This window comes from Girardinichthys multiradiatus, chromosome Y, assembly GCF_021462225.1.
Source record: "Girardinichthys multiradiatus isolate DD_20200921_A chromosome Y, DD_fGirMul_XY1, whole genome shotgun sequence".
NCBI classification, from domain to species: domain Eukaryota; kingdom Metazoa; phylum Chordata; class Actinopteri; order Cyprinodontiformes; family Goodeidae; genus Girardinichthys; species Girardinichthys multiradiatus.
The window spans coordinates 33,652,389-33,667,910 of record NC_061818.1 but is presented as its reverse complement, the minus strand read 5'-3'; the positions used below and the strand labels follow the sequence as shown (position 1 = coordinate 33,667,910).

Here is a 15,522-nt window from a genome sequence, read left to right as displayed (position 1 = left end):
GCAGGAAGGATCTCCTGTAGCGCTCCGTCTTACAGCAGATCTGAAGAAGCTTCTGACTGAAGACACTCTGTTGTTGTAGGACTGAAAATATGTGTAAAAGAAGCCAAAGTCTAGAGAAGAACTGTGGAACATGCTAAGAAAGTGTAAAAAAAAGTATTACCTGTAAAGATTGAACTTTTACTCAGTATTGTATGCAATGCCTTGAAGTTGAAAGGTTATAGGGAAAGCTTATTTGTTCTTTCTTTCTCTTAAGGGGAACTTAATGAACTGCATAGTTCAGCCACTCTTTTAAAATCACATCACACCCCATAAAGGTGACCCAATAGCTGATGCTTCAGGATGTACTGCAAACACTGACAAGAAGCTCATCTCCAAATGGCTTTCCCCTCTCTGTGTGTTAAACGAGTTATTTATTAGATAGCAAGTTAGTTAAAAAAACAGGTTTTCACATTCTGCAGTTTAAAAAACCAATTTTACCTCAGTGAAAAAAATTCTTTGAACAGTGAGTCCACCCTGACAGCAGGCAGACTGGTCCATTTGTACTGCAAATGCCTGCTCTTTAGCATTAACCAAGCTTTAAACATTAAATGGAGCCTATATTTTCTGAGTGGTATCTGTTGTTTTACAGCATCTCTTTAATGGAACAAGAACTGTCGATCGTAAAGCAACACAGTTCTCTTTTTCTTAACAAGGAAGTGTTTTAATTCCTAATACAGAACATGTATATACAAATATACATCAAATATTTGATGTGTGACCGAATTAAAGGTTAAATATAAAGTACTGAAGTGACAGTTTTTGTCACACCAGGTTCTAGAATGATTTAAATCCACTTATAAGAATAGAAAACCACAGAAATGTCACTGCGTCATTTAAACTAAACAAAGATAAGAAAGACAAATGATCTGTAATATAAACAGTGTTTGTTTTATCATGACTGTTTGCTGTTAGGGTTGCATGGTCAGATAAAAATACAGAAAACAAGTCAGAAAGCATCCAAAACCCAAAATATAATTTGCAAAGACCTATAAAGAACTACTGTTTAAGGTCACTTTAAAATATTAAAAAAAGGTCCTGTTTGAAGCTAAGCATTAAAGACAATAGGAATGACTCAAGAATGTATGTTCAGTCTTTTCTACGTTTTTATGTAAGCTTTAACAAGAGGTGGAACTTCTCGGCATGTGACGCAGTGACAACTACAGTAAAAGTTTTACGATTTTTGGGAAAGATGTAGTAAACGAAGTTACCCAGAACTAAAAAATAAACTTTAGGTCACAGTAAATTTTCAAACAAACAGATTCTTGTTAAAATGGTTAATGTCTAACTTTGGGGGTAAGAGGCAATAAATTCATTTGCCCAGAGGAGAATTATCGCCATCTAGTGGCAGATGGAAATGAGGATGACAAATCCTCCTAAAGTCCACACTTGTTCAGCAAAGCAATAGAAATAATCACCATTAGCACTTCAGATAACTGACAAACAACCTCATGGTAACAGCAGTTTTTATTGTTTTGTCCCCATTCAGTCACATTTTAATTCATTAAACAGATTACAAAATATAAAAAGATGTCAGCTGTCAAATTTGGCTCTGTAGGGATGAAACACTGTAAAACAAAACTGACATAATTAAGTTGGGTGTAGTGTTTTGTACAACTTTTGTAAACAATAAGAAACGATACACTGATCAGAGCTGAGAAATGGTTAAAGGATTGAACACTGGCTGGTATCAGCTACACGTCCATGACGGTCCACGCAAGTGTCACGTACAAAAGATTCCCCCCAAAACAACTGTTTAAATATAAATCGTACAAAAACATAACATTTTAAACAGCATTTCTGCTACGTACAAATCTCCACATCTTTGTCCCTGGTTTGCAGTGAAATGAGGTATAAGTGAGGCTAATTATTGTTCACCTCAACATGACATTGTACTATTATTGATGCAACATCTTTGCATTTTACACTGCCATGTTTGATGATTGCTTAAAGGAACAGTTCTGTTCAAAAGTCTAACTACACTAATTTTGGGCTCAAAATGTATTTGAGCAGTTCTTTTTCTCAGGTGAAATGATGCAATTTTTAAAAACAAGAATAGGAAAAACAATTTCACATTTGTTAAAGGTTTTTGTCAAGCCCGACTGGGTCAAAAATTATACAAAAAGTCAAACATATCTAAATGAGCCAAGCTGTACTGTAGTTTTCTTCGTTTTTGAAGAGAGTTGTACCTAACTATTGTCACCACTTGTTTGATCAGGAAGACGGAAGGCTGCAACGTCAAAGATTTAATGCAATATGACAACTTTTAACCAACTGCCATTATATGATCAACTGATTTTGTTACGAGTGAATTGGGCTGTATGTAATTAGATCTGTATTGGACTGTGATTTGACCATTTTGGAATCCATCTATATCAAATTTGGAATTAGATTCTATACTGCCAAATTTGACTTGGACCGTTCTGTGGAATGCCCTGAGAAGACACTTTTAATTTAGCAAAATTTAAACAAACTATTAAAGCTCAATCATAGACATACACCCTCACTGGTATTTGAAGAGGAGTCTTATTAGGTCACAGTGAAAAAACTGGGTTTTCTTTAACCACCAAAAAGCTTCTGACCTAATCTTGGCTGAATTTTTTACCTCTCCTTTTGTATTATTTTCCTGGCACAAACTCAGCGTTTAAACAGAGTTCCTAAATTTTCATCCAGGTTTAGGTCAGGCCCTTTTCTTAAGATTTAAAGTTTGCCTGTTTTATTCACTGTAAAAGCAGTTTTTATGCATGTCTGGGATCATCATCTTTGTTGGAGCACAGAACTGTGTCCAAGATATACCCAGCTAACAGATAATTTGAAATGCAGCTGCTACCACCACGTTATCAGCTGGTACAATGTTCTTAAAACCTCAGCTTGACCCCTACATACTTCCTGTCTCTGTGGTCAGGCAGCTCACTCTTGCTCTGGTTTAACAATAACCTTGTTAAACCAGCTGTACATTTGTTTTGAGCTTGGAGCTGTTTATTTTAAACCAGGTGCTACTTCTTGGTCAGTTCATGGTGACTGGCTTTAACTATGGACAGCGACACTGGTGTTCAAGCAGTTTTCAGTTTATTACTAGCTTAAGCTTTTGTGGTTACTGGGTTGTTCCTGAACATCCTTACCAATATCCTTTCATATAAAGGGTGAAAGTTTAGGTGCGCTTTGGACACATCCGTCCTAAAAAGACAAGAATCTTAAAGACAGATAAAAGCTGATTTGGAAATGGATAAAAGAAAACTAAAATTAAGCTTCTGGAAATTCCCCCACTTTAACCCTGCAGAAAACGCATGGACTATGCTTAAAACCGGGTCTGTACTAGGACACCAAGGGTTCTGGTGCCACACGGCCCTCGGTCTCACTCTACTTCACAGCTGTAGTGTTTCCATTGACTATCTGATGTTAAGAGTTGTGCCGCTATTGAGCCTGGCTGTCTTATGGTTCGGTGTGAGCCTACCGAACAGGTGATCAGTTTCAAGTACAAACATCCAAATTTAAATAAACACTGTCGTACACCTTGTCCTCTTAACAGTGATTTCAAACAATCGCCAGAGCTTTTGTTCCAGGCAATGTGATGTAAACCCAGTGGCTTGTCTGTCTCTCCTACCTCAGCTGAGCAAACCCATGGCCAATCAGTGAACAGCAGTCTGTTCACATCACATTTCAGCCCTGCTCAGCCCCAATGGGACCTGCTGATAAAAGAAAAGTCAGCAGTGGGTCAGAAAAGCCAGTAATGAAAACAGTCGCAAAACAGGGTGAGTGGAATGGAGCCGGCTAAAGTAGAGCCAATGAAAAAGGGGACAAATTTAACTAACCTCAAACATTACTGATAAGAAGAGTGGTCAAGTATCCAGTCAGAATAATCCCTGAAGCTTGCTGATGACTGCAAAAACCACAGGGTTTCTCTGCGTCTTGCTAAGGAATATGAGGTTCTAAGCAGAGATATCGGTCAGACTCGGAAAAAGGAATGACTAAACAAATCACCGAAAGCCAAAAATTAATAGGAAAATCCTGCCAAAACTTTGTGTATGTAAACTGACCAGAACTGTATTATTGGGGCACAAATGGGCTCAAAGACTCATTCAGAGCAGCAGAGAGATATCATTTCCAGCACTCAAGGTCAGCTATTCTTATGAAAGTCTCCACAATTGTTGTTTTCCATACAAAAAAGTGGGCATTTCAAAATGTCAGCAAGAAACTACATATATTTCTCGGCATATTTCTTGCACCTGCTCTTTAAGGGAATATGCAGCCAGTTACTAAAGGAATAATAATGCTTGTAAGTATCTAAAATAAAAAATTCCGCACATGGCTGCAGAAACATTAGGTCATAAACATATTTTATCTTCATAGTTAATAAACTCTGTGAAAGTCACTAGGGTTTGTATCAAGGCAACTAAAACTAGGGGTTGTAGTTACGTTTACATTATCCCGATTAAATATTACATTACTTTAATAAGCCCACCCAAAAGCCTAAGCTAAATCCTCCCAGATAAGAAAAAAAATTTTCAACCCATCAACTCCCCACATCCTTCATCCGAAACAAAAAGCCTTCCCACCCCACAATTAGCTCAACGCTATCCGCTCTCTCTGCATACGTACGCCCCAACAGCAACTTCCAAAGCCTCGAGTAACTCCTCGTGTTGGAGCTAAATCTGGTCGGGTACTTTAAACAATGTGAGAAAGCAGCTCAAAGTGCTAATCACACACACATTTAGATAAATAAGAGGAAAAAGACGAGAACAGTAAAACGGGGGGGAAAAAAGGCCATCCTACTGCTGTCCCACAGCGACATCTATTGGCTGAAGAAGACGTGCCCAAAAATATAACAAGGACTATTTAGCTCAATAACCAGCTCTTATTCTTCCTTCTACTTCAAATGCCAGAACCCTACAACACTTATTTTACATATTATATATATATATTCTTATAAATATATATAGATATCCATGTGTATGGCCCTTGTTGAAGAAAACAGGAGTTTCACATTGACATAAAGTACCATAATCTCTATACAGCCAAGTAAAAAGTGTTTTCAGTGTTCAAGTGAGGTGGCAGCAGACGTTTTATGTCACACTCATTCAAAAAGAAAAAAAAAAAATAATAATTTTTTTTTAAATCGCAAACACTTCTGAAAAGGTGAGCTCCCCGTCCTCTGAGAGCTGCTCGTTTCCCACATTTTCCTGAGTAATACCTTTGACAACTTAATTCATTTTTTTTCCTTTTTGCCACTTCAGTTCTGGGCGTTTCCCTGCCATAATTTCTTATTTTAAAAACACATGAATGAGTTGAATGAGCTCATCGGATGTGAAATTTACCGCTTTTGCTAAATGTTGCTTGAAAAGTTCATTGAATTTATAAATTAAGAGCAGACCTACTGGCACTGCTATGACACCAGTTAACGGTAAATCATATACTCAGCAGATCAGATGCTTTCAAACAAGTTGCATTTGAAGGATGCCTTGCAGGCTTATTGCATGGAGAGGAATAGGCATAAAGACAGAGCATCAGTGTAAATAAAATATAGATGTCACAAAAAATAAGATTAATAAAATTGGAGCAGAGCAGGATAGTTAAAACAAGAACAACCATTAAACAACGTTCTCCCAGGTTTCATCTGTAGCTTTGGCTTGTTGGTGTTTTGGAACCTGTACTTACTGGCTCACTGACATCAGATAACAAACTATACCCTGAGAAATCTGACACAGGCGTCCTTATCCTGTGATCCACCTCCCCACTGGAGTCAGTGCTGTAAGACAAACCATGTACATCAGGTTTAAATTGGGAGCAAAAGGCCTGGGCAAAGTTTTCTATCTGGTAGGAAGGCTTAGAGGAGTCCAAAGAGGCCAGATCCTGCGAAGGTACCAGAGGGTAGGCCGTAGCAGAGTCGTTCTTGACCGTCGACCGGTCCTTCTGGTCTCTCAGGTCGGATGGGCTGATCTGGTAGGATGAGCGAGGGGTGGAGGAGTGCTGCTTCTCCATCTGCTCGGTGAGCTCCTGAGAAGGGGTGAGCTGCTGGTGTGAGGAGGCCTCCTGGGCACTCAGGTTGAAGCTGTGCTGCGGGGACGAGCAGTTCAGCATTGCAAAGTGAGACTTTGGCATGGATGAGGGCAACGAAGGGGAAGCTACAGGCTGGCCGAAGCCACACTCCAGATGAGATGCGCTGTAGATGTTCTTGTCAGCATACAGGGGATTTCCTGTGTGGGAACTGGTGAAGGGTCCGGAGGAATGAGGAGGAAGTCCAGGGCCCAGGGGGAAACTGGCACTGAGGCTGGTACGCTCCAAAGCCTGCAGCAGGAAGCGGGAGTATTCCTGCATTACTGAAGGCTTGTCTCCAGAAGAGCTGGGGTCGTTGGCGTCAGAACCATCCGCTGAGGGAGGGCTCAGCTCCACATGTTGGTCACTGATGTCGAAGTGAATGTCGGGTTTCTGGGTGTAGTGGTCAAGGAGGCTCTGCAGCACCTCATCGGTGATCCCTGACTTTTCCAAGTTCAGAGGAATGTCATTGTCCATTACACCTGAAATCCCACCCTGAAGAGAAGACGGCTGCGTGGACAAATGGACACTGACATCATACTCACTACAGGCTCCTCCTGGCAGTGTGGCCCCGGAGGACGTTGCATTGTTCGCTGCTTGAAGGTAGCGTCGCTTCTTCACAAACTGCATGGCGTCATCATAGTTACTGTTGGTGGATTCTACTTTAGCCTCGTTGCTCTGCATCAGGCCGAGGCCTTCTTGCTCCAAAAATCCAACTTTAACATGGCCCAGACCGGCTTTATTCAGACTCTTCCGATTGGCTTTCTTGAAGGCCATCCTGGGACCTTGACCCTGGTGTCCCTGCTGCATGCTGGGTCCAGGCTCAGTAGAGGAAGACACAGTGGGACTCTCCACAGAGTATTTGTAGATGCTGTATCCTCCAGATACAGCTCTGTGCATGTGCAACTCCCTCACACCTGCTCCATCTCCCTTCTTCTTCTTGCGCTCCCCTCCCACTGCAGAACCTTTTGACTTTCCTTTCTTCCTGCCGGTGCTCCCAACATTTCCCTGAGTAAATCCATAGCTGCCCTGTCCCATGTCCACAAAACCCAGATCCATCATCCCAGGATCCAGTCCTTTTTTAATGGCTTCTCCACAGGTTCTCTTGTGCTTAAGAAGTCGATCTGTCCTAGAAAAATACTGAAGAGGACAAACATGTACAGTGTACCCTTTGTGATTTCTGGAATGCAGTTCATGTTTAATACCAGGCAAAGATGACGCTTTATCGGGGTCACAAACCTGCTGGCAGGTCTCACATCTGTATGGCTTTTCTCCGCTGTGCGTTCTCTTGTGTCTCTCCATGTGGTATTTCTGAATGAATCGCATGTTGCACTGGTCACAGCTGAATGGCTTCTCTCCTGAAACAGGCGTAAAAGCAGGAGGGAAGGTTGATCAAAGACTCACAGGCAACATCAGCGCCTCAGGTTATATAATTATCTCTGCTAATTACTCACCACTGTGGATTTTCTCGTGCCGCTGGAGAAGATACTTCTGAATGAAACTCATGTTGCACTGACTGCATCTGAAGGGTCTTTCACCTTGTATAAAATATATATATTTTTTTTAAATCACAGGAGAACTATAAGGTTATACCAATGTTTCCACCAGATACTCCTTAAATATTGTGTATCATATGTTAGTATCAGTCACATAATACTATGTTCTCCGTAAGCTTTCTGCATGACGCTTGCAACACACTGGACCCTTGTTTGTTTAATAGTGTAATACCAGCGTTTTCCTCGCTGTTCATCATTTATGAAGGAACCTTAACTACAACTGAAATTGGCCGAACCAAAGTGCCTAAAGATGATTTATGATTTTGCTATTTGTGAAGTTAAAATGAGAATTAAAAAAAAAAAAAAGTTAGACCTAAATAAAGATAAATTATCTATACCCATATCTTAGAAATCCTTTAACTTCGGTAACTAACTAATCACAAAACTAAACAATCCTCCCACTGGTAAAGCAGCCACACCCTTTTAAGATATTTTTGACTCTTTGGTCACCACCAAGTATAAATTATAAATGGGTATTTTTCACCATCCTAAATCCCGGTGAATTTAATGTTTCTCTTCATACAGGACACTAGGGTGCCCATCTCGAACACTACAGCCGGTACTTTGGTTTGGAATCTCCAAATTTTACTGTATGACGTTTACAGTCTGACATATTTGAATAACCACTTGTACAACCTAGGAATTTTTGAAAAGTAATGGTTTCTAAACCATGACAGAAAAAAAATGTCTGCTCCCCAGAAACTGCTGAAAAGAAATATGGATCGATATATAAGCGTCTAAAAAATGACTTCAGCCTGAAACATTCCCAAAAAAATATTTAGTATATATTTAGGATTTTGACAACATTTCCACATTTAAAAAAAATAAATATCTCATTTCAAATATGAACATCTTGAATTTGTTGATGGTTAACAACAAACAAATTAAAGGGTTTGCCAATAAGCAGAAGCATGGAATCATTTGAGCATCTCAGTGGGAAATAATTCAAATTATTCTGTAAATAATTTTATAAAAAGACAAATCTTGGCTAAAATATGAAGAAAATTGAAAGTTCTAACCTGTATGAATGAGGACATGTCTGCGCAGGTGATAGGAGCTTCTGAAGGACGCACTGCAGTGTTCACAGATGTGAGGCTTTGTTCCTGGAGACAGACCGCCTCCGTCTGCATCCATCACTGAATGCTGCAGAACAATACAGAGAACAGGTTTAGTCCGATGGATGGTAAAATCCCAGGGGAATTTGTCATTCTTACAGATAGATTTGTACTTTTCAGAAAATAATCTGTTTTTATTTGTTTAGGGGAATTACCAAGGATTAAGCTGACTGTAAGCTACAATGCAAAACATTAAATAGGTGAGTATTCACATAAAATATGTTCAAATCCTCAAAATAAGGTTGCATCTAATATTTCTGCACATTTTGCAATTCACAAAGGAAAGCTTTCAAGAAACACAAGCAATAAAAAACAGTGGACTGAACAGGACAACACAGATAAATAGAAAACAAACCTTTGCCTCACTTCTCTTCTTTCTAGGTTTACCCTCATGTCCATCACTGTTTGACCTCCGACCTTTCCTCCCAGTGGCCTCTTTTTCCAACTGATTTGACAGCTGTGAGGATGACAAAGGAAGAGGGAGAGGGCCGTGAGAGCAAGCCACGACAAGGAAATCACTTGAAAGAAGGTTAAGGTCTGAAACTATTAAAGAAACAAGTCTATATTTGTAGCTCATGCAAACAAACAGATGATAATTGAGACCCATTGTGGAAAATGTGAACAGAGTGGGCGGTGTGACCATCTCAAACTGATTTAGGCTTTTAAAATGATAAGTAAATATATTTTCTGACAAGGACTTTAATCCAGAGAGGAGCATGGGTTGGTAATTATCTCTTTCTTCCAGACGTCACTCGGTTTGCACACTGCTCCTGGTCACCATAAAGAGACTGACAGCACAAGTGTTGGTGCACCTGCTCATCCTAAAATCAGCCAAATGTTTAGAGTAAAAACAGGGACAAGTCACAGCTTTTATTTTACCAGATTAAACAAAAATCTACTTCCAACGTAGGAATTTAGAATTGATGGAGAAATGAACAATTTCTTTAGTTTTTAGTCAAATTTATGCTTCTGCTTTAATAATTACAAGCAACTTTTCACTCTTATTAAACTAGAAACTTAGTGCATTCAAGCTGTGAGAAATAAGAGAAAACGAGATGGAGCTTTAGGACAAATGCTAGAAAAAAAAATATTCTGTCTTATTAACTGACAAGAGATTTCTTTCAAACACTTTAATGTTAGAAAGTCTGAATATTTGGTTGCAGCAATGTTGAAGAACATAAGTCTGAAAAACAAATTATATTGTGTTTAAACACATCAACATAATTCTTCTTTAAAAAATAAAAACCTGCCTAAATAAAGACAATAACCAAATCTGTTGAATATTCAGGCCTCCTGACCTCTGAAGGCTGATTATTGTTAGAGTGTGGATGTGTATATTTCTGTCTGAATGGACACAAAAGACATCTGAAATGAAGTGCAAACTCGAGCAAGACAGCTGCGTCCGTGTAAAGACGTTCTCATTCACGCTGCAGCCCGATGACATCACCCTCCGCTCGGAGAGAGAAGCTGCTTTGCATCTGAGGCCGGCAGGAGATTAATGTCTCCACAAGCTAGTTTCACACATTCTTCTGCGTGGCTCTGGGATAATAAATGACATCATGAGACAAAGATGACTCTAAAATTGACTTTGTTTTTAATGGATATGGAAGAGTGAAAAAAAATATACTTTTTTTGGTTGTGATTTCAGACGTATAACAGGAAAAAGGTAAAAACCGTGGGAAGCTAGTTAAATGTGGGTTCATGTTATTTCTATGTGAGAAACATGATTTTAATGATATAAAGCAGGTCTGATGTTTTATAAGAAAATTTTCTGAATAAAAGATGCCTCAGTTAATTTTTTCTAAACATCTTCAACCAGGTGTTGGTGATGAAGCCATTTCAGATTTCAACTTGTTTTAAACTTCTTAGATTTCTAGATTTTGTTTAATAAACATTTCTGTAGAAAACCACAGTGCAAGGAGGCAGTGCTTCAGTCAATGTTGGTTTGAAGATATTTCAATAAATGCTTTTGGATCAGTTTTTATAAAAGCAGGTGCAAACAGAATAAATTTTGCTTTGGACCAGATGAGAATATATTGATGTGCTTTCATTACTGCTTCGGCTTTGAGGAACAAAAACTCGTAACTGCTGCAGCATCAGTTCATCCAGACTGAAAGATCGCACCTTGTTAGTTCCCCCAATCTGAGTAAAGACCTCAACTGGAGCTTTTCCACCAATGACGTTCTGGTTCTTAAATGGTTCTATAAAAGAATCGGTTTAGCTTTCCACAACCTAGGAGCTAGCTCAGAGCCACACCAGCATCAGTGGAAAACCTTTAGCCAGTTTGATTCACTCTGTTTTATTCTGAGCTTTTATGGAGGACTGAGCTGCATGGAGACAGTTTATACTATTTATCTCACTATCAGCATTTTTAATGGAATCCCTTTGTTCTTATGATCCCTGGGTAAGATTATCAAAAGAAAAACACCTTCACTCTGTTTTTTGCTTTCAGTTTGCCTCACATTCCCTGGTTTACATGGTGCATTTTGAAAGGAAGTTCAGTCACACAGTCCTAGACAGAATATAAAAAAAAAAAAATACATTTAATGTCACGCAGGCCTTACAAACAACCAGAGTTGAGCAGATTATTGATCGAGAACCAGGGATCAAACACAAGGTACAGACCAGATCTCCCCTCACTTGGGAGGATACCCAAAAATTTCACTTCACAAAATTCTTGTGCTGAATTCAGGGTTCCTACATACTTTTCCATCCTTTAAAGTAATTCTACGATTAAAATAAAATTTAAACATCCATTCTTTTAATTTATGGCAGATAGGTGTACAGCAGGGAGGGTTTGAATATACTACCAGCAAAAAACTGAAAACTACAACAAAAGAATGAAGGAAGAATGGTCACAATGAAGGGCTGGAGACAGGATAGGAAAGACCCAAATAAAGAAGCGTAGAAGGACGAGAAGACAAAAAGAAATGACAAAGAAAGAAGCACAGAGGTCATAGGAAAAAAGGAAGACAATAAGGTAATGGAGGCAGAACACCTGGAAGGCAGGAAGGAAGACAAGAGGGATAGAAGGAGCTCAGAAAAACTCAAGGAAGAAAAGACGAGACATAAGGGAGAAAGGTAGGAAGGAAGCTAAGTGGGACACATGGGAAGTATACACTGAAAAAACGACACAGAAAAACGGTTAGTAGGGGTGGGAATCTTTAGGAATGTCATGATTTGATTCGATTAAAATTCAGGCGATTAAAAAATCAATTGCCAGATGCAGGGTTGATCAGGGGATTATGAGTTACAGAAAATTAATATGAAAATAGAGTAATGCATTGTCTGACTAAAAGACTTAAACTATCAAAGTAAATAGTAAAATGTCAAATGTTAGTTACTTCGCCTCCCTTAATTAACAGTGAAGATTTAATTTTGAGAGTAAAGCATCATTCTAGTGGTCTGTCAGCGGTACCTACATTGCCAACGTCGAGGTCACAGACCAGCAGCTTCTGGTTGTTACCAACAGTCACCTCCATCATCTCCCCGCTTTTCCCCAGACCTCCAGGGTAGAGCGGCAGGCGATAATCGTGCTCTGACTGCTTTTCCTGCTTGATGCCCATGGTGTGAACATAGTCTCCTACCACAGCACCTCCTAGGTGGCCTCCCTGGGTACCCATGCTGCAGTCAGGAGAGACCCGCTCCTCCTTCAGGATCAGATCTTGTGGTGGAAGTTCCTGCATGACGGATTGGGCCGACAGCCGGGTGAAGCTGGTCACTGGAGGGAGATGGCTGAACATTATCATGCCTGCTCCAAAGTTGGAGTCCATGCTCCCGTTGGAGCGCAGAAATTCATTCCCTAGTTTATCTTGAATGATGTTCATGCTGAAGGTGGGTGGGCAGGAAGACTATGGGACAAAAATCATCCTGTGAGATAAATAACAGCAGCTAATGTTGGTAAAAACAATAACACATTTCTGGGAGACTTTGTAAAATCAATCTGTCAGTAAACAACAGTTTAGGAGCCAGTTAAGCTTTGTCTTCAGGAATAAAAGCCACGGCCTCTGATCTAATAACTATGTGCTTTGTCGGATTAAACAAACGGTTTGTGGGTCAACAAAGAGCTGCCGTCTGGAACACGGGAAAACAAGGTGAAGAAGCAGAGGGACTGAATGCGGTCGGGTTGAGTAAAGTGTCTATGGCCGGCCTTTCCGGCCTAATGAAAGACAGCGCAACACAGTTACACGCAACGAGAGACGAGGAAACCACAGGATTGAAGCTGTGCGTTAATCTTTATGATAGAACTGTGTGACCCAGTCATCCTATTTGTACCAGCTTATCTGTCAATGAGAGTGCACACAGACTGCATTAGAACGGCTGTTTAGGAGCTTATGCAGCAACAGAATAAACTATTTGTTTGTCCTATAATAGATCTGAATAAGAACTGTAACAAACATCTGTAGATGTTTTTGGACACATATGCCACTGACAGACATTTTAACTGAAATCTGTTACTTTTGCTTTTTTAAAGTGTAAAGACAACATCAGCGACTAAGAATCAAACCTAAAGTTGTGTGTAAAAACAATAGGTTTTACAGTGTTGCGTTTGCTGCACAGATAGTAAAAATGTGACCTATTAACACGGCAAGCCCCCCCAATCAACAACAGCACGGTCCGACCCCAAACAATGGTCAGCAGAGCCGGACTGAACTCAGTGTGATGCTGACCTAATACCGAGCTTTCGATAAACTGCAGTTCATGAGGACTGAGTTCTGTGATGTTATCCAAGGTTCCTTTTAGTATAACGATGTCTTTTGTCCAAACAATTTGACAAAATCCCAAATTCGGGTAAAAATAAACAATGACGGCTTCTAGGTAAAAGTAAATAACAATACAAATAAAATAAAATAAAAACAATTGAAGCTGAGTAACAGCTACTGGCTGCCCTGATTATATCACCAGATTATCCTACAATACTGCAGCATTCTTCATCATTAACCCCGTTTTATTTTTTCAGTAACACTTATGCAAATTAACTAACAAATATGGTTATAAAGGACCAGGTTTTGAAAAGCAGGGTTTATAATGCACACTACTCTAAATTAAGCATGAAATCACACAGACACCATTTTAAATGAGTTTCAGTATGCATAATGGGTTAAATGTAATATGGCATCTAAGAGGGGTACAAATCTGAATTTTCCTCAACAGATTTGCTAAGTTTGAATTGAAAACGGTTTGAAATTAAAATAAAATGTCACTAAGACTGCTCCAAATTCCCTTTATTTCTTGTGCAGCATTAACAGCAACTCATGCTGCTCCAAAACAAGTTTATAAGAAGCGAAAAACAAACAATATTGTATTTCCTAATAATTCTATTTTCTTTGGTGTATTTCAGTAGGTGAGCTGAGGGCTGGTAACAGCATAAAATAAACCAACAGGCTTGTTGGATGTCAATTAGCTCCCCTGCTAACCGTTTCGGCTCAGCAGTTCTGCGGGGCCCTTCTTCTTTGTGATGCCAATAATTAATATGGCCAGGCAATAAAAGCAGCTCATATGCCTTGAAAGACGCACAAACACGCATAAAACTAGAACCACGAACAGCCTTGTCCAATTACAACGTTTATTCGCGCTAAAGTGGTTAATTTTACCACTTTAGCGTTTATTTAAACATGTTTAATTGAAGCACGATATGAAAGCTGGAGAATGATGAAGGACGAAATTACGGTTTGTGTTTAAAACCTACAGCACTGTGGATGTATTTATTCTCTTCGTGAACACAGTTCGGTTTCCTGGACTGTATAAGAGCGACACATGCAGGACTGAGCGAAAACAAAACGGCCCAACTAAACTTTGCGAACAATGATGCTCGTCCCGACAGACAGAGCGGCTAACTTAGCAGCAGCTAACCCCTCAGCGCTGCACTCTGCCTTATCCTGTTAATAATGGCGTTATAAACCACCGCAACCCAAAATATTAACTTGGATACATTTATCTTACCGGTGCAGGACCATGACCCGCTGCTGAGGCCCGCTTAGTTCACCCTCAGCCGATCCGTTTTTATATCAACAGCCCAAACATTGTTCTCCTTCTGCAGCTGGCTTCTTCCATCTTGGCCCGCGCAAAGCATTCTGGGTCCAGTAGGCAGGAGCGTCCTGAGCAAAACCGAAAATCCCTCTTTGTTTCTTATTAGCATACAGTTCTGCTGTGTTTTTTATCATCAACGCAGTCAAAATTTTACCTTTCTCTTTGCTACTTTAACAGCAAACATGGGTGATATGATTTTATTTACGTTATTGTAGGTATGCTTTAAAAACATCAGAAAAGAATGTCGCAAAGACACAAAAACGTGCGGCCACAAATCGCAGGAAACAGCCAATGGATAATCCCTTAAGCATTGCCTCTTAGTAAAGACCGTGGAGGGGAAGGTTTCAGACTGTTTGCATGACTAAAAAACTAAGTTACACAGTTGTGTAAAAGACTTGAATCATCAGTACTTACGAGCCATTTCTCTTCAAAAGAGCTAAACTTTCTTATGAAGTGATGCGCATTTCTTCTCGTTTCCTCAAAACTTCTCAGTTTTGTTTGGAATTTTCAGCTTTTGACGTAACTGACAAACAGGTTCGTTCGTTCGTCGTCTTCCGCTTATCCAGGACCGGGTCGCGGGGGCAGCAGACTCAGCAGAGACGCCCAGACGTCCCTCTCTCCAGACACCTCCTCCAGTTCCTCCAGGGGGAGCCCAAGGCGTTCCCAGGCCAGCCGAGAGACATAGTCCCTCCAGCGTGTCCTGGGCCGTCCCCTGGGCCTCCTCCCGGTGGGACGTGCCTGGAACACCTCCC

The 15,522-nt window shown here is 40.1% G+C and overlaps 1 protein-coding gene across 2 annotated transcripts; it reads right to left on the bottom strand.

Moving 5' to 3' along the window:
- Window positions 1–2,989: 2,989 nt before the first annotated feature.
- LOC124863857 (zinc finger protein 281-like) lies at window positions 2,990–14,819 on the bottom strand. Of its 2 annotated transcripts, none has more exons than XM_047358384.1 (7): window positions 14,684–14,819; window positions 12,163–12,591; window positions 9,096–9,197; window positions 8,645–8,768; window positions 7,524–7,607; window positions 7,309–7,427; window positions 2,990–7,209 (listed from the first exon to the last, which is right to left on the bottom strand). In XM_047358384.1, exons 2-7 carry the CDS (start codon window positions 12,565–12,567, stop codon window positions 5,647–5,649), a joined length of 2,397 nt encoding a protein of 798 aa, XP_047214340.1. In that variant the 5' UTR covers window positions 12,568–12,591; window positions 14,684–14,819; the 3' UTR covers window positions 2,990–5,646. The 2 variants fall into 2 exon arrangements, with proteins under 2 accessions (XP_047214340.1, XP_047214338.1); XM_047358382.1 differs by having other exon boundaries at window positions 12,163–12,610; window positions 14,684–14,813.
- Window positions 14,820–15,522: the final 703 nt, after the last annotated feature.

Bases quoted from the DNA above. Each gene is read 5' to 3' on its own strand.
- LOC124863857 (XM_047358384.1), bottom strand. From the start codon at position 12,567: ATGAACATCATTCAAGATAAACTAGGGAATGAATTTCTGCGCTCCAAC. The intron at 8,769-9,095 runs GTTTGTTTTCTA...ATTGTTCTGCAG, and splicing joins AGAAGAGAAGTGAGGCAAAG to CATTCAGTGATGGATGCAGA. The intron at 7,428-7,523 runs GTGAGTAATTAG...CGCCTGTTTCAG, and splicing joins GCACGAGAAAATCCACAGTG to GAGAGAAGCCATTCAGCTGT.